This window comes from Budorcas taxicolor, chromosome 22 (assembly GCF_023091745.1).
Source record: "Budorcas taxicolor isolate Tak-1 chromosome 22, Takin1.1, whole genome shotgun sequence".
Taxonomy (NCBI): Eukaryota; Metazoa; Chordata; class Mammalia; order Artiodactyla; family Bovidae; genus Budorcas; species Budorcas taxicolor.
The window spans coordinates 20,420,113-20,442,632 of record NC_068931.1 but is presented as its reverse complement, the minus strand read 5'-3'; the positions used below and the strand labels follow the sequence as shown (position 1 = coordinate 20,442,632).

General features: G+C 55.3%; 1 protein-coding gene across 1 annotated transcript in view; it reads right to left on the bottom strand.

The window, feature by feature from the left end:
• CELF4 (CUGBP Elav-like family member 4) overlaps positions 1–22,520 on the bottom strand; it is a 312,716-nt gene that overhangs the window by 4,626 nt on the left and 285,570 nt on the right. Inside the window, exons 7-13 of the mRNA XM_052660301.1 lie at positions 22,350–22,497; positions 20,417–20,566; positions 16,053–16,118; positions 14,463–14,546; positions 9,498–9,581; positions 4,399–4,477; positions 3,829–4,000 (exon numbers count right to left, since the gene is read on the bottom strand). Of these exons, the coding sequence (XP_052516261.1) occupies positions 3,829–4,000; positions 4,399–4,477; positions 9,498–9,581; positions 14,463–14,546; positions 16,053–16,118; positions 20,417–20,566; positions 22,350–22,497 (783 nt within the window). The remainder of the gene's footprint in view (positions 1–3,828; positions 4,001–4,398; positions 4,478–9,497; positions 9,582–14,462; positions 14,547–16,052; positions 16,119–20,416; positions 20,567–22,349; positions 22,498–22,520) is intronic.

The following is a 22,520-nucleotide window of genomic DNA, read 5'->3' as shown; positions in this document are numbered from 1 at the left end:
AGTTATGGCCAAGTTGAGCCAATTTAGATGCCAGGTTCTAAACACAGCTGGCCTCCAGCCGGAGAAGGCTCAGGCCCAAAACCACAGCCCAGCACCAGGCAGGTCTGTCCCGAGGCACCTGTGCCTGCAAAGCTTTGAGCAGACGCTGTGCAAAAGCACACTCAGATCCAAGCCCAGGGTCCAGAGACATGGGGCTCCCAGGGTCCAGAGACACAGGGCTCCCAGGGAGTCAGACCTGCCACTCAGCACGTTCTCCCCCTCAGCTCTCCCCCTGCAGAACTGCACAGCCAGGCACCTGCCCTCAGCTCAAGCCCAGCATGCTCCAAGGTGGGACAAGGGACTTGGGTGTCTGCCTGGACCTGATCACGTTCATGCTTCTGCCTGTTTCCTTCCTCTTAAGTTTCCCAGTAAAGATTTCTTGGAGAAACTCCCATCTTTGCACAAGATAAAGGGCAGGGGCTGCAAGGATGCCAGGAACTCACCTATCAGGAGGCACAGACTGCATCCTACCCAGGCCTCGTTTCAGGGAACCAGAGCCCAACCACACTTCCCTGCCGAGAACTGCCCTCCCAGGGCCCCTCTGTTTCCCCAGACCCCCCCTCACTCTAGTTCTGATTTGGCCACCTCTAAGCCTTCTGTCTTCACCACTGGCTCTGAGATCCCCCTCCCTGGGCCTCTTCACACCTAGCTATGCCCCCTGAGCCCCTGCTCAGGTGAGCTCTGTCCTTCTGAGTAACTGGAACTCATCATCTGTAAACATCCCTTGTCGGTCTGTAAAATCATGCAACTTTAAGCTGCTTTTATAGCTGTTTCTTCCCTCCCTTGCTGGCAGCCTCTTCCCACTGCAGTCCCCAAGTCTGGCCCTTAGCTGGCAACTGCCTTCTGTTACAGCCTCTAACAGCCTTGGGCTGGGAAAGCCTGAATGCACCATTTGTTAAAATCCTGTGATTGCAACCAAAAGGTCAACTTGAATGTAGGAGTTATGTGTTGTTGTTTGATCACTGAGTTGCGTCCACCCTTTTGCGACCCATGGGCTATAATCCTCCAGGGCTCCTCTGTCCATGAGAGTCCCCAAGCAAGAATTATGGAGTGGGTTGCCATATCCTCCTCCAGGGGATCTTCCTGACTCAGGGATCAAACCCACGTCTCCCGCATTGGCAGGCAGATTCCTTACCACTGAGCCACCAGGGAAGCATAAGGATTATGTGATATCACAGTGTTTGTAGGAGACTGCCTAGTGAAGGGGTAGTCAGATGGCTGACCCCAGAGGAGGGAGATGTCATGACGTGTCCTCTCTGGTAGTCAGAAGACTCTGGGGTAGGAGAGAGTGGGGCGAGAATACAGGGGCGTTTATTATTCTCCTTAAGCAGCCCCTCCCCCCAATTCATGACTCAACCACTCAAGTGACTTAATCTGTGTGTGCTCCAACTGCAAAATGGGAAAGACAACACTGCCTACCTTATAGGCAGCGTCAAGTACACAGTTATGTCTCCAGAGTTGCCACCTACAAGAACAATGCCTCGTGCATGGTAAGCACAGTGTGAAAACCTGCGGTTCTCATCTTTTCTGGCTTTTGTGTTCCCTGGTGGAAGAACCACTCTGCTTTTTAAACTACTTCTCTTAAGTCCATGCCACAATTATGACTGCTAACTGGTTCTACCCTGCGGGCCTACTTCTTACCTTCTGTCCCAAACAACAAATCTGCCTCTCTCACCCCTTGCTCTGACCTCAACGTCCTCTCCTTTCTTGGGTCTTACTTGCGTCGAGGTCTACAAGGCTAAGACAGGCTACTGTCGAGGGAGCCACAGAATCGCAGGGCATGAGTCCCCAGCATGCCACCTGGAAATGCCTATGATGGCTCCAGCACCTGGGTTTCATCATGGGGAAATGCAAGCCCAAGAGGGGAAGCACCTTGACCCAGGTCATGCCCTGACGGCAGAGTTAACCTATTGAAGAAAAAGTGCACCATGTCACTTCCACTGCACTGTCCCTCCCTCCTCTGGAAACGTGCCCTCTGCACCATCTGCTGGCTGCCACAGAGCCCGAAGCTCCACGCGGGCAGGATGGTGACCATGTATCTCTCTATCTCGGAACTGAGCACAGAAACTGCCCACACTCTGAATGGATGTGTGTGCGTGAGTGCAAGCATGCCCATTTGTGTGTGTGTGTGTCTATGTGTGCTCATGCGCATTTCATGCAGACCAGAGATGGGCAGGGGCGGGAAGTCAGGAAGCAAGGGAGGCAGACTTCGCTTTAACAGCCTTGCTACTCTGCTCTTGCAGTCACTCCGGCCAGAAATCCAAGCGCCATCCTAACCCTCTTTCTCTCACACCCCCTTGAATTCCTTCCGAACAGCAACCAGCTCCTTCACAGCACCTTGAGTGACTGCTATGCCCCTGGACTGAGCGGTCCAGGCACTTGACCTCTGCTTGTGGCCCCACAGTCTATCAATACAGCAGCCAGCGGTCCTACTGAAATGCAAGTCACCCACAGCCCCGTGCCCCTTAGAGCTCTCCAGTGGCTCCCTTAGCCCTCCATTTCAGCAGAGAGGCCGAAGTCCACGCAGCGGACTGGGTTCCTACACGAGGTGGCCCTCCTCACCTCTGGGATCTCCTTTTCTACTCCCCCTGGCCCCCAACCTGCCACAGCTCTCCATCATCTCTGCCTACTGCCGGTCCTTGCACACACCACCTTGCTCTCACCTTGGAGCCTGTACACCATACTCCTCTAGACCCTGGCATGGCTCGCTGTCTTCCCTTCTTCAGATCTGTGCTCAAATGTCACTTTCTCAGCAAGGCCTACCCTGACTACCTGATTTAACTGTAACCAACAATTTCAACACCCTATACAATTTACTCTTTGATTGTATGTCCTTGTTTGATGTCTGTCTGCCTTGCTAAGGACAAGCATTCTGATCAGTATCACTCATGCTGAGCTCCTAACAGTAGCTGACCCACAGAACTGTGGAAGCGGCAGAGGGCTGGCAGCCTGGCCCTGGCCCGGGAACAAGCTGGGATGGCAGGAGGGCACTGCAGTGGGGGAAGCCAGGCTGGGGGTGAACTCTTGATGACCAGGCACATCTCCCACCTCTCCCCCGCCCCAACTCCACCCCAGGAAGCTGCTTCATCCAGGCAGTATGTGGCCTGGAGGAGGAGTGGGCCGATGGTGCCTCCAGCTTTAAGGCAGGACTCAGAGAGCTGGGAAAAGTGACACCTGTCTACTCATCACGGGCTCTGGGAAGTGGGCAGGGTAAGGGGCCCCAGTCCCGTACATACAGTCACCCTCCTCAGCCTCTGTCCCCTCTTGGTTTTTGTTGTTTTTTTTTTTTTTTTTGGTAAAGTTCTCTTTGAAAAGTCCTGTTCCCTCCTCTCCAGACTGAGCTGTGGTTAACTGGAGGGGTGAGGCAGTCAAGTGTTGACAGGCCCCCAGAGCTGGAGAGTGGAGAGCCAGGGAGTCTGACAGAAGGCCCCAGCACATGTCTATAGCTCCCCACCACAAAGCCTATGCCACCCAAACTCTCCTAGCCCTGAGCTTGTCATCGGCTCACCCCAGGATTTCTGGCAAACAAGATTGCCAGTGTAGACCTTCTCAAAGCAGTTCCCTCCCTCCTGCCCCCTCTTGGCTCTGCAGCAGGGGGATGGCCATGCCCATTTCTGCCGGGGATGACCACGGCTCTGCGCCTGCCCCCTGGGAGCAGGTCGAGCCGGGCGCAGCGGGTCCAAGGCACAACGAGGGTCCAGGCAACAAAGGCCAGAGGAGGCGGCGGGTCCGTCCGGTATCAACCTCCCCAACCTCCCCCGTCCCCGCGCCCCGGCCGATCCCGGTTACCTGTGCGAGTCCTGGTCTCCCCCGGGGGACCCTCCCGCCGGCGCTCAGTACGGGCGATTGGCGTCTTTGGGCCTCTTCAGCTGCACCTTGAGCCTCTTCATGCCGATCTGGAATCCGTTCATGGCCTGGATGGCGGTCTGCGCGCTGGCCGGGTTGTCGAAGCTCACGAAGCCTAGCGAGACACGAGGGACGAGGGCCTGGGTTTCCACGGGGCCGCCCCGGCCCGGAGGGGGCGGGGAGGGGAGGGGGTGAAGGGCGGGAGCCGGGGGGCGGGGCGGGGCGGAGTCCCCGCCCACTCCCGCCGAGCCTCCGGGGGCGGGGCTCGAGGCTCCGCCCCCCGTGGCCACGCCCCTGGTCGGGCTCGCACCCCTCCCCCACAGCCCTCGTGCGCGCGGCCTCCTCCGGGGTCGCGCTGAGGAGGCTCCCGGCTACCGACCCGCGCGGGCCCGGGCGGGCCGTCCCCGCTCCGCCTCGGCTCTCGGCGGCGCCGCTGTCCCGGGCGCCCTCTCCCCCACCCCGGCCGGCCCCGGCACCTCAGCCCCCGCCTGCGGTGGGAGAGGGCGGACACACCTGCGGGCGGAGGAGTTTATTGGACACTGTCCTCCCTGACAGGAGGGGGCCTGGCAGCGGGAGGGCACGGGGGGCCGGCCTGGGGAGAGAGAGGAGTGCGAGGGGAGGGAGGGGAGGCGCCCCGGAGCGAACGTCGCCGCCGCCGATCCCGGCCGCCCCCTGGCGAGCGCCGCCGGCCGCGGGCCGGGGCCGAGGCGGGGTCCCCGCCGCCCGTCCGCCCGCTCCGTCCAGGCCGAGCCCCGCTCCGCCCCCAGCCAGGCTCCGGGTGGCCACCCGGGTCAGTCCACACTGGCTCGCGTGAAACGCCACCTCGCTCCCAGAGGCCGTCCGCGCCACCCTTTTATGTTAGCACGACTCCCTCCTGGGAGCAGCGGCTCTTGCCCTGGACTAAGCACGCGCCCGCTGACGCGTCCCCTGTGAACCTCTCATAGCACTGATAGTGGTGTAACAGTAATAGTACAAATCGACACTATTAGCGAAAGTTCGCTGAGAGCCTTCTCCGTGTACTACAGGCTGCAGAAGTGCTTGTCACACGTTCACTCCTCCCAACATCCCAGGACAAGGATAGAGAACCATCCATGGCTGCCAGTCACCTGAAGCAAGCAGTTCCCAGGTGGGACTGGATTAGGTTCCCAAAGTTGACCCCTTTTGGAACTTAGAATGCATCTCCTATTTATAGACTACACTACATCAGCCTTTCCCAAAACGTCTCAAACGGTGCTCCTTGAGAAAGGACCTTCTGTGGTCAAGTAGGTTTGCAGCCAGGTCACTCTGGAACAGTTCTTGGCACATTAACAAACAAAAACATCCCCCTCCCACCCCAGCTTCTCTCTTCTTTATGGCTTTTTTTTCAAACCTCGTATTTCCTGGAATTTATTTGACTTTGGAGGCCGTTTCTCTGGTAAAATGGACTTAGATCCTGCAAATATGAAACTACGCTTGGCAAAGTTTCCTGGCCATGCTGCAAATGTGCCTCATTTGGGGCGTTTGTCCCCAAATGGCCGTTAGATATATAAGGGATAGATGTACAGACCCCGGGGAGGTAGAAAGCTGTTTCTTGGTTAACTATCTGTGGTCCTGTGGTCCTGCCTGAGACCCCTCCCTCACTCTCCCCATGTGGTGACCCTTTCTCCCCTTTACCTCCACCCGGACACTACCTCTTCTGGCCTCTTTTCTCTTTCTCCCTCCTGCATTTCTGCACATTTTCTCTTGCAACCATGCATCATCAAAGACGGGGAAGGGATGTGTGCAGGTACATGTGAGTGTACTCAAAGAGGGCTAGCATGTGAACTCAGATGAGACTGGTCACAGCTGGGCCCAAGGCAACATATCCAACATCTGTATACATCTGTACACCTAAATCGGAAAAGGCAATGGCACCCCACTCCAGTCAGTACTCTTGCCTGGAAAATCCCATGGACAGAGGAGCCTGGGGGCTGCAGTCCATGGGGTCGCGAAGAGTCGGACACGACTGAGCGACTTCACTTTCACTTTTCACTTTCATGCATTGGAGAAGGAAATGGCAACCCACTCCAGTGTTCTTGCCTGGAGAATCCCAGGGACGGGGGAGCCTGGTGGGCTGCCGTCTTTGGGGTCGCACAGAGTCGGACACGACTGAAGCGACTTAGCATAAACCTAAATACACAGGAAGGATTTTGGATTATCCATAGTTGGAAATCAATGTGAGTCATTTTTCCACCTCCCCCTCTCATGCCCTCCTGGCCCATCCCTTCCCCACAAAACTACAGTCAAGCTGTCAGCAGAGCAGTTTTCAAATGTGTGAATGGTGCATCTGTTACATCGCTCTCTTTTTAGGCAAGCTAAAAGCCTCCCTCCCTACCGGGACAAGATAGCCTAACTATTGGTGACAGCTGCCCCACCACCATCAAAAAAAAAAAAAACCAAGTATGAGCAAAGTGGGAAAGAGACAGGACAAAGATAAAAAGGGCTGGAGATGCTGTGTAGGGCAAAGGTGTAAAAGGAGGGAGAGAAGTTCCGGGAGGAGGCAAGAAGCCCCACCTCAGGTTGAGTACTGGAAGCCTGGGGGTTGAGAAGGGTTCCAGGCTCAAGGAACTTTTCTTCCTGAACTTTCTTAACTGGCTAGCAGTCAGGGCAGGGAGCATCTTCCCGCTGGCCCCCTCAGCAAGGCTCTGGGCACCATCTCCCATGTACCTGGTTTCCAGGGCTGTATCCCTTCTCCCAGAGCTCCCTGCCCCATTCTATTGGCTCCTGAGAAGGCGCCTGCCTCCCAGACCGTGAAGGCTGTGCAGGTAGGATGCCCTCCTGGTGGCCCTCCAGCCCCTCCTCCAACATAAAAACCATTTGTGCTGCTCACGAAGGCCTCCAAAAGATTCTGTTTGTGGGTATAAAGAGCAAGGGAAGACTCTGAGCAGTTCATTTTCACAGAGGACTACATGTGGAGCAACACAGCCCTTTGGGGGGAATAAAAGGGGCCCTAGCACCTCCTGAAGGTCCACTCTGACCTGGTCCCTCACATGGAATGTCTTGTGTAACCTTCACAGCATCACTGAGAGCTGACCGCCAAAATCCCCATCCCACCAACGCAGACACTGAGATCCAGAGAGTAAGCTTGCCCATGAGTGCGTGCTGGGGAGATGCACAGGTTGGGCTGCCAAAGCCAGGGAGGGAACCCAAGAGACTGAAGGAGGAGCCACTGGGCCGGCCAGCTGGGCGGGATCCTGGCCCTTCTCAAGGCTGGTGGATGTTCAGTGCTAGATGTTTGTTCAGGAAGAGAGAAAGAACCAGAGCAGAGGTATACGGGGGAGGACTTCCAGAAAAAGCAGGGCAAAAGTCTTTGCTGGAGAACTTGAATGAGCTAATGGCAAGGATAATCTGGGGTTGACTGGAGGGAGCGGCACAGCATAGATGCTAGAGGGAAAGGCTGGGCCTGCTCCAGCCTGGATACCCAGCACAGTCTGGGCTCTTTGCAGTTTTCTTCTGACTTATCGGACATCTGAGGCTTACTTAGAGACCAAACGCAGCTGATCTCCAGTCTGCTGTTTTTACACACGTAACTGTAATTCATCAAAAGAAACACCAAACAGTTGAGGGGTGCAACCCAATCTTTTCCTTTGGCCTTGTTCTCCCATCCCCCAGAGAAATGAGCTGCTGGGCAACTCAGTGCCTCTGAAGTACCACAGATTTTAAGTGGCAGCTGCCAGAGGGGAAGGAACACTGCAAAGATCTTGACTGCCTTGGGGAACATCATTTCCACCTTGAAGCCCTTCATGGACCTGGAGAGCTGGTCTCCAAACTGGAATCTCCTTAACACGTGCTTTCCAGCACTTCTGCACTTTTGTACCTTTCCCCCTCCCCCACCCCCAAGAGGGGACCCAGGTTCCGGCCTCACAGCCCCTGAATCTGGGGGTCAACCTGGAGGTGCTGGGCTGACTCAGCTCTGATTCCATGTGTCCGGTCTGGGGACCAGACTCAATTCTGGGGGACTCAGGAGTAGATCAGACCTGAGAAAGCAGCTCTCATGGAGGCAGAAGAGGTGGGAAAAAGGCCGAGGAGGAGTGGAAAGGAGAGGTGTGGGGATGACGTGGGTTTCCAGGAGGTCTGAAGAAGCAAACTGAAACTCAGGAAGCCCAGCTGAACTGGAATTTCAGATAAGCAATAAATACTTTTTTAGTATGTCTCCAATATTGCATGGGACACATTGTACATGATATTTGGGACGTGTGTGTGTTAGTCACTCAGTCGTGTCCGACTCTGCGACCCCATGGACGGTAGCCCACTAGGTTCCTCTGTCCATGGAATTCTCCAGGCAAGAATATTAGAGTGGGTTACCATTCCCCTCTCCAGGGGCTCTTCCCAGCCCAGGGGTTGAACCTGGGTCTGAAACCTTGCAGGCAGATTCTTCACCTTCTGAGTCACCAGGGAAGACCCATTTGGGACATACGTATAACTAAAAATGTATCTGTTATTTATCTGAAATGCCAATTTAACTGGGAATCTTGTGTTTTATCTGACGTCCATACTCCTAGATCCTCCCAAGTCCTTCATCTCCCATCTAACACTCTGTCCAGAAGAATTTCCCAAAGGTATCTTCATCCCATTACTCCCCCATCTTCCACTGCCTACGGTACCATATGAAGCACCTTCACCTGAATGATTGAACCCCTCCTCAGCACAGACTTGCCCTCATAGCTGGTCTCCCCTGAACCTTCCTTTCTCCCCAAAGCCTCCAGCTTCCTCATTCACTAGTCTTTGACTCTCCTCATCCCAGCCCCCATACACTCATCCATTCTATTTCCCCATGCTTGGAATTCCCTCCCCTTCTGTCTGCTTGCATCCACCTGCCTTTCTCATTCCTTCATTAGTTGGTGCCTGGCAGATCTCACTGCCATTGAATAGATATGATTTTCATCTAAGCTCAGACCTGAGGCTTCCTGAGGGCAGGGACCAGTTTCCTCTTCCTGATTCCTTGACAGTTTCACTCTGGTGGCCTGAGGGGTGGGGGTTTGGGGAGAAAGGTGCATTGGATGGCAAGAGGGGAGCAAAGAGCAGGGTAGAAAGAGAAGGAGGCAAGAGCAGGACAGAAAGATGGACAGAGGCCAAGGGGCCAGTGGGGTAGGGACTTCAGTTGGGTGAACCCCTCACTCCAAGGATCATGCTCAGCTTTGACCCCCAGGGCCACTGTAGCCTTGAGAGGAGAGGGGTGCTGGGAGAATGGCTGTTGTGAGGCTCTGCTCCATGCCCCTCCTCCTCCTGCCCAAGATGGGTCCTTTCCCTTCTCTGTTGGTGGGAATTGAGCTTTGGGGCTGGGAGGGGAAGCTCTCTCGTGGACTAGGGGTGGTGGCTAGGAGACTGGATGGGAGTGGGCAGGGAAAGCCAAGAAACCAAAGAACAGAAGAGAGAAGAGGGTGAGAGATGGAGGCTGGAGGCTGGGCACAGGAGCACTTGGGAGTGGGGGGCGGCGGCGATGTGAAGGAGCAGGTTAAAAGCAGTTGGACACCGGTAAATTGGTGCGAGCACCACCCTGTCCTAGGTGAAGTTGGTTTGTTATCTTTACCCACCAAAGCATTTACTTTGGTTAGTCGCCCGATCCACAAACACTTTCGAGGAGATGACATTACCGAAAGGGAGGAACATCTGCATCAGCTCAGCGTCCCCAAACTCCTGGGGCAGATGGTAGATGAACAGGTTACAGCCCTCGGGCCCTGCGGTGGGGGGGGGGGGGGGGGTCAGGGGAGGAGGGATGGCGGGGGAGGGGAAGAGAGAGACAGAGGAGAGGTGAGCGAGTTAGGCAGCGGCAGCAGGGAGGGTTAGGGGCGAGGTTAGGAGAGGGGTCTCATCCAAGGTCCAAAAGTGGCCGTGAAAGAGTGGGGAGCTGCTGAGCCCCGGGTCTGAGCTCTGGTCTCCACTCTGCCCTCGAGCAAGTCTCTGAAACTCTGTGCCTCAGCGGTCTTTTTCGCATCACAGGGCGCCTGGCAACTCCAGGGCTCAAGGGGTGGAGGCAACCAGTGAATGGGGTGAACACGCCTGATTAGTCTTGGAGGAGAGATACTGAGGAGAGGCACTGGGTAGGGAGACCTGCCCAGCCCTCCCCCCCGCCACCCCCAGCCAGGGGAGGATGGAGGGAAGTGCTGGGGCAGCCCTGTCTCTGCAAGCCTCACTCCCCATTTTCCCCCGGCCAAAGGCAGGACTCTGGGGCCTGGAATCCCCGTCCTCTGTCCTGGCCTGCAGCCACTCTTTCCCATTTGATCCCCAAAGGCCTTACCCTCCGCTGCCCTGAACCTTAAAGTCCATCCTAATCTTGAAGGTGGAAACTAACATTTATCCCACCTGCTCCAGCAAGCCAGGTGAGCAGAAAGGACTTCATACAAAGGCTTCATGATGGGATTCCCATAAGCCGGCTTCATCATATAAAACTCTCCCCATTTCAACAATAAGAGCCCTGCCACTTCTGTAGCGCTAACTGCATGCCAGAATGCTCTGCACACTTTATGTATATGTTAATTCACTTAATCCTTACAGCTGCCTTGAGGCTACTGTCATCCCCACTTTACAGTTAAGAAAGCTGAGGCCAGAGAGGTTAAGTCACCTACCAAGTCGCATAGCTAGTAGTGATGGAGCCAGGATATGAACCCAGACCCAGGCTGTCTGTCTCCATGGTCTGTGTCCTCCTCTCTCCACTTCCTTATCATAAATCTCAGTGCCCCAGAAATCCTGAATCCTCATTGAAATATCCACATAGCTAAAGATTTACATGTTTCTTTTAAAATAAATTTATTTTTTATAAAAATTAAAACACATTGGCAGTTTCTTTCAAAATTAATACGAATTTGACGGGGGAGTATGTAATTTCCTCGTTTCTGTCTTACCACAGCAAAAATTTGAAGCGACAGACGGAGGAGTGTTACAGCTCGGTTACAGCTCAGTTTACATGTTTCTTTTTAAATGACCAAAAGGTTGAGTTTTAGTTCTTTGAATGAGAACTCTCTCCAAGCTACTACTTCTTTTTCTTGCATCTAAAATAGAGTGTGCCACAGAAAACTTGACCTTTTAAACTGTGTGTGTGTGTTCAGTTGCTAAGTCATGTCTGACTCTTTGTGACTCCATAGACTGTAGCCCACCAGGCTTCTCTGTGCATGGGATTCTCCAGGCAAGAATACTGGAGTGGGTTGCCATTTCTTACTCCAGGGTATCTTGCTGACCCAGGGATGGAACCCATGTCTGCTGAATTGCAGGTTGATTCTTTACCACTGAGCCACCTGGGAAGCTTAACTACTTCTGACATACTTCTGACTTCTATTTTTACATCTTCCATCTATTTCTGTGCCCTTGAGGGTCACAGCTGATAGCTAAGAGTCCTCTGACCACCAAAGCCTCCCTCTGAACCAATGACCTCCTTGGCCCTGGTCCCTGCCCCAAACTATCTGCCCATCCCCACTCTCTGGCCTCCCCTCCCTGAACGGCGCTTTCAGAACGGCCGCAAGCAAGCTCCCTCACCCACTGCCAGGGGGCCCGGTGCAGAATTCCCCAAGCCCTGGTGGCCCTTCCTCCCCTCCACACCCACTTCCCGTCCCCTCCAACCATGGCATGTTTTCACTGGTTCATACTCTGTGGATGTGTCCTTTGACGGTCCCCAGCTAGACGTGAGTGCCGACAGCCCTGGGGCTCCCACAGCCCATATTCTGGGCAGTACTGAGGCTCTTTCTCCAGCAGGTCTGGGAAGATTTCTCTCCAGCCAGAAGGGGGCGCTTTCTAGAGGGCAGGAGCATTTGCCTTCCCCATACTCCTACTCTGCTCTCCCTGCATGCTGACACCCACCTTGAACTTGGGGGCCTCCCTACAAGCTCAAGTCCTGCAAGCTGCTTGGTATGGATGTTATTTCTGTTCTCCTTAAAAGAGACGAGGAGCCTCAAGGGCAGAGCCTCTGCACTCAGTCCCCTCCGCGTGGTGTGTGGCTGAGCCCCATAGGGCCAGCTCTCCCAGTCCCAGGCTAGCCCCCTGCCCCCTCATCCCCAACAGTGGGCCTACACATTGTCATTCTCAGGCTACCCTGGAGCCCTCAGTGCATTCCCTAATTCCCAGATTATCGAGCATCCAGATAGCACAACGGCAGGGCTTTGGATATCAATCTGGTCCAACCTAGCCTTTGGAGAAAAGAGAAATGGAGTGCCAGAGACAGAAAGCGATGGCCCTGGAGCCCACCAGATCCCTTGGCACAACAACCCAGGCGGTCTGTGGGCAGACAGCCTCAGGGGCTTCAGGCATCTGTTTTCAGGGTCAACTCAAAGACAAGGGAGCTGGAAGGTGGTTCCTGCCCAGCAGCGTGTCCTGGTATTTCAATGGCATTTACACAGGTGGTGGTGACCATGTGGAAAGAGGCTAACCACTGGCATCCCTGGAGGAACACAGCCTTCCAGTTCATACCTCATGCAACACCGGACATGGCTTTGCTCTGGCTCCATCCCACTCCATTTCCAGGCTCACCTCATACTTGGCAACACCCATGCCTTGCCTTCGCTCCTGCTGTTCTCCCTGCCTTGGATGCCCATCTCCCCATCTCCAAATCTCCATCCTTCAGGACCCCAGAGAATTCCCCAAAGACCCCACTCCCAGCACTGTGAGCTCGCCCCTGTATGCAGTGCACTTCTCTAAAGATCTGGGTTCGCCTCTCACCCCTCCCCCTGCCCTGCTCCCCCAGGGTACCAAAGTCAGGGAGGATGGGGACAACAGTGGGGGGCCCCCCTGCCCGAGGGGAGGCCGGAGTGGGGACTGGCCACACAGGGTGTGCTCTAGGGAACAGGGCATGGGGATGGGAGGGCCTGAGGCTGCTCTGAGGTGGACAGAAGGTATGCAGAATCAGAGCTAGATGCATGGGCTGGTACAAAGTGTGAGGTAGCGGGCAGGACAGGGAGCAGATGAAGGGAATGGGTTTAGGCCAGTGGCAGGGGCTGTCATGTGTGTTGGGGCAAGCAGCACTGATCTGCAGCTGTGTGTGTGTGTGTGTGTGTGTGTGTGTGTGTGTGCACGTGTGCGCATAGAGACCTCTGAGCCACAGGCCAGAGCGATGCGGGGCACTGACTACAGGTGAGGATGGGTCAGCCTGAAGTCACAGTGGTGACAAAAGCAGGAAGGGCCCTTGGGCACAGTTCTGGGCCCGGGATGGGCAAAGTTGCACCCCACCACTTGTGGCTCTGACCTGACTGATGTGGTGCTGGAAGACATGGACTGGAGGGAGCAGGGCAGGGCAGGCTGCAGGGCCACAGCCCAGGGAGGGGACCCGCTGGCAGCGGCAGGCTGATGCCCTATCCCCCACCCCCACTTCACCGATGGGCCCGGGTGTGACTTGGAGCTGCAGCAGCGCATGGCTGCAGGAGTGAGCAGGGGGCCTCGCTGTGCACCCCGCTGGGTTCCTGCATCTTCACGGGCCCTGGGAAGATGGTGACACAGGTCTTGGGAGCTGCCCCATGCACTTGAACTGAGATAACACCTCACATACGACTTTGGAGGGGGTGACCAACTGGTGAGGGAAGGGCAGCATGCACAGTGAGAAATCAGCAGGTGACTGCTGGAGTCTGGAGACAGTCTTGAGCTAGGTGATCCTCACACCTCTCTAGGGAATGATTACCACTGTCCTCATTCTACAGGTGAGGACGCCAAAGCTGAGAGAAGAGAGGCCAAGCTAGGACTCAAACCTAGAAGGATTTGCTTCCAAGACCAGGCGCTCAGCCATCCAGGCTCTGGGGCTTGTTCGGGACCACAAGCTTTGGACTAACAGACCTAGAGATCCTTTTCAGGACTAGCTCACATCCCATATCTCTGGGACCATCTGCTGCAAGGACTACGAGCCAGCGATCTGGAAACCACTGGTCCTTTCTGGCCACGCGGGCTACTGGGGCGGGTGTGGTGGCCTCACTGGCAGAGTGACCGTTTTCATACGGTGGGAGACAAGATCTCATCACACGGGGCTCTGTGAGCATCCCGAGCTTGGACTTGTTATCCAGTCCCCACTGGGCTCCAGACTCTGGAATGGGAGGACGCTGAGGGTCTCTAGGAGGTTCCAGCATCTAAGGTCCATTGGCTTGCCGCCCTGTTCACAGCAGGGCCTCAGAGGCAGCTTTCTGGGATCCCCTTATTTTGCTAGGCCTACACCAAAGCACCCCAACCACTCACCCACCCTTGGATCCTGCCCTGGGAGCTCCAGGTGGGCTCTCCTGCTCATCGAGAGGGCACAGCTTCTGTCCTAGATGAACTGGTCTCCCCGCTCCTGCTCACCACCCCAGCCACGAGCATCCCTATGTTTCCCTTTCCTCTCCACTGGACAAAGGCTGCCCATTGTGGGAGGGGAGACTCCTTTACCCTGCCTCGTCCAGGCCTCCCCCATCCTGACTTCCCTCCACTGGGGTTTGCAGAGTTGCCTGTGACGTGCACCTGCACGCCGCCTCTCACAGTCCCGCAACCCCCCTCACCCTCGGCACAACGCAGATGTGGTCACCTTGCCAACAGAACACCACCGCCAAAGGCCTGGGGGAGCAGCCTCTTTGGGGGGAGAAGGGGGAGGGGCGCAGGAGCCCCACCGGCAGACTCACCTTCTCTCTGTTGCTGGGGGATCATTGGAGGTGGCTGAGGAAAGGCCTGGCTTATCTGACCATAGGCAGCAGGGTAAGCGGCTGCTGGAGGACCCAAGGGAAGAGGCAAGAGCGAGAGACGGTGACAGTGACACGAAGAGAGACAGAGTGAGAGGCAGGAAGAAAGAGAGAAGTTTCAGTGGTGAGCAGTCAAAGCAGACCAGCGGAAAAAACGCATTTTTAACATAAAGCCAGTTTTTAGCAGATATGAAGGAGAAGCAGCAAAGAGAAGTCTAGAAGTTGCCTATGTGTTCTGGTGTGCGTGCATGTGTGTGCATGTGTGTGTGCATGCTGGTGTGTGCCTGGGGGAGGCAAGTTTAATCTGCAACAATGGACAACCCACGTGTGCAGATAATCCACAATAACGGATAATCAAAAACATCAGAATGGAAAGGATGGGCCCCACGCCACCTGGAACCCACCAGGTTTCCCCTTCTCTGAGCCTGGGCTGCCTTGGGCTCACACAACCTCACCAGTGCTCAGATGGCACCAGTGGGGGAGGTGGGGAGCCACCCTGGGTGTGAGCTTGGCCTCTGGGATCCTGCTAGTGGCTGGTTCCCCAGGGGCCGAGGACTTAGTTGAACAAATCTGATGCTTTCTATATTCAAATGGAAAAAGAGTCAGAGGAGGCACAGGACTGCCTAGACCCTCCTCAGCCTGGCCTGGCTCCCAAAGGAGTTCAGAGGGGTCAGCAGGTGAGGAAGAGAGCTTCCCCTGGACTCTAGGTGGCAGCCAGCTCATGCGGGCCCCCATGTACCAGGCAGCCCCGTTACCCTCCAGGGAGACACTGTCAGCTCATCTGAACGCAACGAGGAGGGACCCTGATGGGGCCAGACAGCAGGACCCTGGCGGCAGAGATGACTGTGGGGTGTGTATGTTTGTACGCGTGTGTGTGTTGTCCAGCCCAGAGGTAGGAGAGAAGCGTGGCTGACGGCTCGCCTTGGGCTTCCTACAGTAGCTCATCACCTCCCCACTCAGTGAACCGAGACCACCTGCCCGCTTCTCCTTTTTTCTGCCTCTGGCAGTCTGTCCTCCTCCCTGTCCTCCTCACTCGGGCCCCACTCCTGTTCCCTGTGTGTGGCTGGGGGTAGGGGGATGGAAGCTGCTTCTCCTCCTTCAAACGGGCATCTGTGCTTTCTGGGCCAGTGGTCCCCCAGCTCCAGTCTCACGTGGTGCTGCTGGGGGAGGCTTGGTGCCCCTAGACAGACCCGCCCTGGCAGCACCACGGGGGCAGGACATCTGGCCTCAGAGATGCCGCTTCACAGCAAGGCCAAAGCTTAGCCCAGCTCACCAGCTCAAATGGAGTTCTGAACCCCCATAACTGCCAGGATGAATTTGGGTGAGGCAAGCTGTGCCTGATCACCAAAGGACGCCCGCAGAGAGGAAGGCAGCCTGGTAGGGGGACCACGGCTCCCTGTCAGTCCCTCCCCACTCCCCCAAGCCCCCCACACTGCTAAGCCCAGGCTTGGGTGGGGCGATGGCCAGGCACGGGGAGGTGCACGCAGCCGGGGACCACCGTGGGGACCACCGTGGGGACGCGTGGATACTAACGACCTGCATACTGCTGCACTCCGGCGTAGGCCTGCTGCAGGGGGTCCGCGGCGGTGGGGCTCTGCGCTGCAGGGGAGCCAAAGGACAAAGGTCAGCAATGCCTGCCCAAACCAGCTCCACCCCTGCCACGCCCCGGAGATGCTGCTGTGGCCACACTGCCTTCCCAGCCACCGGGGTCCCTGTCCTGGGGCAGGACATCTGAGGCAGGCTCCCTGAATGGCTGGGAGGAGGGGGGCCTTTTCCCAGTCTGGGGCCCTTAGGAGGGTGGTAGGCTGCTCCCCCTAGTTGGGGGATGTAGGTTGCCACTGGTTTGGGGTTTGGGGGGGCTCATGCAGAAGGCTGGGGAGGGCGGGGAGGAGATGACAGAGGAGGGCTCGACCGTGAGGGGCTGGGTGGGGAGACACCCGAGGGACCTGGCCCTGGAGAAGGGCTGCGCGAGAGCAGGCAAGGGGGCCAGAGGCCGTCAGGAGGGTGGTCTCCTCCTCACTTATCCCTAATCCCCAGCGCAACTGGGGGCAGAAGCTGAAAGAGCATGGAGGCCTCATCCTGCCATTCTCTCTGGGCCACCCACGCCTGCTCCAATAGAGGAACCTCCTGCCAAATTCTTTAGGAGTTTGCACAAGGCACAGAGGTGGTCCATTTCCGGGCACGCCCGTGGTAGAACCAGCCACACAAATGAGATCTGCCCCACGGTGCCCACAGACACCGGGGAACCAGAAGACCAAGGGCCTTATCACACCTGATCTCATGACTGGGTATCCACCACCCAGTGTCAGAGGACCAGAGGCTGATACTTTGGCAAGCAACCCAGGGAAGCTGGACCGGGGAACAGGCTCGGTTCACTTCCGTTGCCTTTGTGGTGTCTGCAGACGTGGTGGGCAAAAGGCTGGATGGCGCATGGACCAATGGTGAACTCTGCCTTTGGTGATGCAGGTCAGCAATGACTAAAGTGGGAGTGGGCTGGCCTTGGGGGCCCAGGGAGGTGGGTGGGGACATATCCAGCCTCATTACCTTTGAGGCCAGCTGGAGAACACAGGGAGACAGAAAGGAAACCAGCCAGGTTTATCTGCCTGGTGGCCCAAGCTAGCCAAGCTAACTGGCCATGCCAGGCTCTGGGGCCAGCAGACCAGGAAGAATTCCCAAACCTCCTGTCTGAGCTCCCCCCCCTGAACCTCTCAGTAAAGTCACACTCAAACAACAGCTCTGGGTGTCAGGGGGGCAAGGGAAAGTCCTGGGCCAGAGGCCCCTGGGGGAGGGCACAGCTCAGGGGGGTGCGCTAAAGATGGGTAAGGATGCAGGCTCCTCCCCACCTGGGGTTGTCCAGGACAAAACCTGTCCCTCTATTTCCCTGAGGGTGGACACTGGAGTGCCCAGTGGGAAGGTGGTGGTGAGCCACGTGACCGCCTGCTTCCTCTCCACCTGACTCTTGCACCAGCGCTATATCCCCAGAGAGAGAGCTATCTTGCTTGTCCTCATGGTCTACCCAGCTCTGGAACTGGCCCTTATGCCAGCTAGAAAAAAGATATCTCTTCTTTGGGCAAAGTTTGGGCCCTACGCAGAACATAATGTGTATGACTTGTATGGCAGGTCCCTCTGCAACGATGCCAGGGTCACAGCAAGTGCTCAGCAAATACTGCGACACAGGGAGGAATGAAAAGCCCTTATTTCAAGAGCCACCCCTTCAGGGTGTTAGGTAAAGGCCACACTGTGTGCTTCCGGCATGATCTCGAGGGCAAGAAGGGAGAGTAGAGACGCTACCTGGGGGTAGGTAGTGGAGAAAAGCATTTCCGAGCCTCCTCTCCACTTCTCTGCTTAATGACCTCATTAGTAACTGCCAAAGAATGAACACTTTGAAGGATCTCGCTCATTACAGTAGCTCCAAACTCCGCATTTAAAGATGGTAAATTAATTTTTTTAATGTACTACTTTTTTTTCTTTCCTTCCCTTCATCCCTCCCTCCTGCTCTGGCAGGGGATTGTTTATGGGATGTGCCAGATTGTTACAAATGGGGGAGAGAAACCCTTCCAAATTCCATGAGGGAAATAGTTCACAGATGTTGGTGGGGGTGGGGAAAGAACAGGTTTGTCAAAATCCAAAGATCCAGATGGGCTTGTGGGCAGGGGAGGGAGGGGGCGGTAAAACCACTCAGATGTGCTGGGGACTGTATCTCCCAGCCCACGAGCTGGAGTGAGGAGGAGCCCAGGACCCTGAGATGGGTGCGGTCTCTCCCACCTCCAGCTTGCCAAGCCCCTCCCAGCCTGGAGCCTTTGCCCTTCAACAACACTCCAGATCCCCCTCTAGGCCCTGTCACTTCATCCTCTAGGCTTCTCTGACCTCTTTGCTATGCACTGGAGGGTGAGGTGTGGGAAAACACTGGGAGGGGATCAAGAGCAACTCCAAGTGCAAAGTCAGGAAATTCTCCTCCATTTCTCTCTGGCACGGTGACCTTGTCCTCTGCTGCTGGTGGAGCTTGTATATTCTCTGGGTGTCTGGGCCTCACTCCAGAGTGCTGAAATCAGAATCTGGGCGTCTGTGGGTTTGCAAGGCCACACAGTAGATTCTGGTGGGCAGCTAGACTGTGGAGCAGTAATGTGCCCCCCCGCAAGGCTGCCCTCCTCTGCTCTAGTTGAGTCAATGTCCTTACGCCCCCTGCCCCACCAGGACAGCCCCTCCACAGCACACTCCTCCTTGCTCATCTGTGCACAATGAACTCTCCCTTCATTTGGATCCTTAAGCATCTCACGTCAGAGAACACTCACTCCTGACGAAACTCTGCTCTACCATGTGGCCTCATTATGCTGTCAATGCACACTGTGCTGCTGCCTGGATTCTGACCTCCTCAGAGTTCGGACCATGTCCTGCCCTCCTTCTGGAGCCTCCCTTTGCTCTGTCACAGATTGGGCACTTACTGGAGCTTACGGGGTCTCTGTGACCTCATCGCCTGCCCTCCAAGAAGGAGGATACAGCTCTCATCACCTCTATTGCACTGCCCCTTACCAGTCTACTCTAGGGCCTAGGGCCCACCTTCCCTGCTCCAGTGCCAGTCCATCCTCAAGACCAGAGAGAGGTCCAGCTTCAAGTCAACGGGGCAGTCTTACCACAGGAAAACTGCCAAATTTTAGAGGAACAAAGTTATTCAGATTTTAGAGGAACAAAGAGAAAGTTCCTTGGACTGCAAGGGGATCAAACCAATCAATCCTAAAAGAAAGTAGTCCTGAATATTCACTGGAAGGACTGATGCTGAAGCTGAAACTCCAATACTGTGGCCACCTGATGAAAATAAGTGACTCATTGGAAAAAAACCCTGATGCTGGGAAAGATTGAAGTCAGGGGGACGAGGGGACGACAGAGGATGAGATGGCTGGATGGCATCACTGACTCAACGGACATGAGTTTGAGTCAACTCCGGGAGTTGGTGATGGACAGGGAGGCCTAGCATGCTGCAGTCCATGGAGGTTGTAAAGAGTCAGACACGACTGAGCGACTGGAGTGAACTGAAAGTTATTCAAGGGCAGGCCTCCTAGATCTTCCTGTGTGCCAGAATTCAAGCAGGACCCAGGAGCTGTCCAAGGTTCTGGTCCTCTGTTTAAGGTGCTGACCACAGTTTTGGTATGCACCAAGGGACCGAAGGAGAAGGCAATGGCACCCCACTCCAGTACTCTTGCCTGGAAAATCCCATGGACAGAGGAGCCTGGTAGGCTGCAGTCCACGGGGTCGCGAAGAGTCGGGCACAACTGAGTGACTTCACTTTCACTTTTCACTTTCATGCATTGGAGAAGGAAATGGCAACCCACTCCAGTGTTCTTGCCTGAAGAATCCCAGGGACAGAGGAGCCTAGTGGGCTGCCGTCTTTGGGGTCGCACAGAGTCGGACACGACTGAAGTGACTTGGCTGCAGCAGTAGCAGCAAGGGACCGAAGTGATAGGTTCTAACCAGTCTAGCAATCTATATACCTCCACTTCCTTCCTGGAAGAGTCTTGTCCTACTTAAAACTAAATATAATTATTCTTTTAGCATCTATCCCCTCACTTCTTTGGGTCAAATTCACTGTCAAGTAATTTGCAGTTACTAACCTCTCTCTACCTGGTTGGGCGACTCATCTATTCTCTTCTCTCCCCTGAGGGAGCCCCAGGAATGTTTTTATTCTCACCTATCAGACTGACAAACACCCACGGATCTGTCTTCTCTCCCATCAGGAGCTCCCTGAAGGAGGGCAGGAGGCTGGCTCTCCCTGATCACATTTGGGGTTCCAGCAAAGGACAGAGGGTAGGAGTCACACATTTCCATGCTAACAGTGAGGGCAGGCACAGGAAAGGATGAGGAGCATGCCTCATGGAGAAGGAAGGGGTACCAGATGTGCTTACCTGGGTAGGGGTGGATGCCATTGGCAAATACAGCTTCTGCAGCGGGTTGCCCATTGGCCTGTGGGGGGAGGCCGGTGAAGCCGTTCACCCCAATGGGGGACGGGATGCTAGGCACGGCTGGTGCAGTGATGCCTGGAGGGGTGCTGCCACCTGGTTTTAGAGGTGATGAGGGGGGAGGAGGGGAGACAAGGCAGAACAAAGGCAATGAAGGTCGACCCATGGATCTCCATCCCCTGGCTCCAAGGGCCTGGGCACAGACTTGGACCTCACACACCAACTCAGTCTTATCTGTGAATCAAGCCTTGGGTTATCTCCCTACGTGTAACAACTCTACTCATCCCAACTGTATCTATACTTCAAACTGGAGTCCAAATCCCACTTTCCCTACTAAGACTTCCCTGAGCACTGACTGCTCGACCTTGGGGCTGTAGCACATAGACCTCTAAGTGTTCATGACTTTGACCACAGTTGGTCTTCTTTCCGTCTTTTTCGATAGTTCATGCTTACCCCAGCTAAGTCAGGGTGGACTGGTCCTTGTTTGGCCACCAAGGGGATTCTAAGCTGTGGCTCTGCTCTCTGCTATCTTGACTGGATCACTGATGGGCTGATCTGCCTTCCCGCGAGGGAGTCTTGATACTCAGGTGGAGGGAGTCTTAACTGTGGTATTTTTTTGCACTGACGGAAAAAGACCTTTGTAGAGTCCAGATTTAGCCCTTTTCATACACAAATTAGACACCCTGGCCACCTCCAGTTAAGTCAATGGTGATGCTCACTATGGTGAGGGTAAAGTTGGGGTTAGATGACAACACACTGCCCTCCCTACACCAGGTGGGTGGAAACCAAGGTGTGGATAGCGTCTTTATTGTACTGAGGCCCCAAAGGCTGGGAAGGGCCTTCTTCTTCAGGTAGGAAGCAAGGAGGGTCTCTCTATGGATAAGGACCTGAGGTCATCAGGAGTGTCTCCAGGTTGGGGATCAGAGCCGTGGGGTGGTGCTCAAGTTGAGGCTAGAGATGGCACAGTCTTTTATAGTTTTTAGCTGGGAAAGAAACAGCTCCTGGATGTTGGGAATACTGCTACTATGGCCTGAGAGCAGAGAGCCAAGGAAATTTGATGAATGAGAGCCTCGCCCTTGGAGCTAGACAGAGATGCTTAACTTTGAAACTATTGGCATTTATGGCCACACGTTTCTTTGAAGGGAGCTATCCTGTGCATCACAGGATGTTTAGCAGCATCCCTGGTCTCTGTCTACCAGATTACAGTAGCACTTTCCCTCCTTCAGTTGTGACAGCCAACAATGTCTCAGGACACTGCCAGATATTTGGGGGCGAGGGGCAACACTGCCCAGGTTGAGAATCATTGAACTGGATAACAGCCAAGATCCAATTAAAAACATGCTTTGTAAGTAGAGCTGTTTTCCACCCCTCTGTCCTTTAGCAACTCTTGCAGATCTCTCTTGCTTGTTCCGTAGTTGTCTTGGAAAAAATCAGTGAATCTAGGTTGGGTTAAAGGAAAATGAAAAATGGGGCTCCTTGTGTGGTTGGGCCAGGGACCAAACAGGGCCACAAAATGGGCAGGGCTCTTCTCCCTCAGACCTCAAAGGGAGATGTGTTCATGTCAATTTCGTTCCAGATCTCTACACTACAGATCAACACAAACTGCTTCTTGACATGGCTTAACAAGTCGAGTGAAACTGTTGCCACTCTGAAATCATATCTTGATAGCAGGGGGGCCACATCCCATCTTCCCATGGGTCCTCAGGAATTAGAACATTTTTGAGACAAACTGCTCAAGGAGGAGGCTGGCACTGGGCCCAGACACCAGGTGCTCTTGACACAGGATGGTCTGTTGGTAGCCGAAATTCGCCAAAGCAAGGTACCAAACTGGGTTCAGCAGCTTTCCTGCCAGGCCCCGTGTTGGTAGCTGCCCACTCACCTGAGGTTGGAGTCATGGGTGCGGCTGCCAGGCCGTTCATGTTGAGGGCCGCCATCTGCTGCATCTGGGCGGCAGCGAAGGCAGCCATGGGGTTCAGGTAGCCACCCTGTGCGACCGACGCCATGAGGGCCGCTTGCTGCTGCATTAGCTGGGGCAGAGGGAGTGGAAACA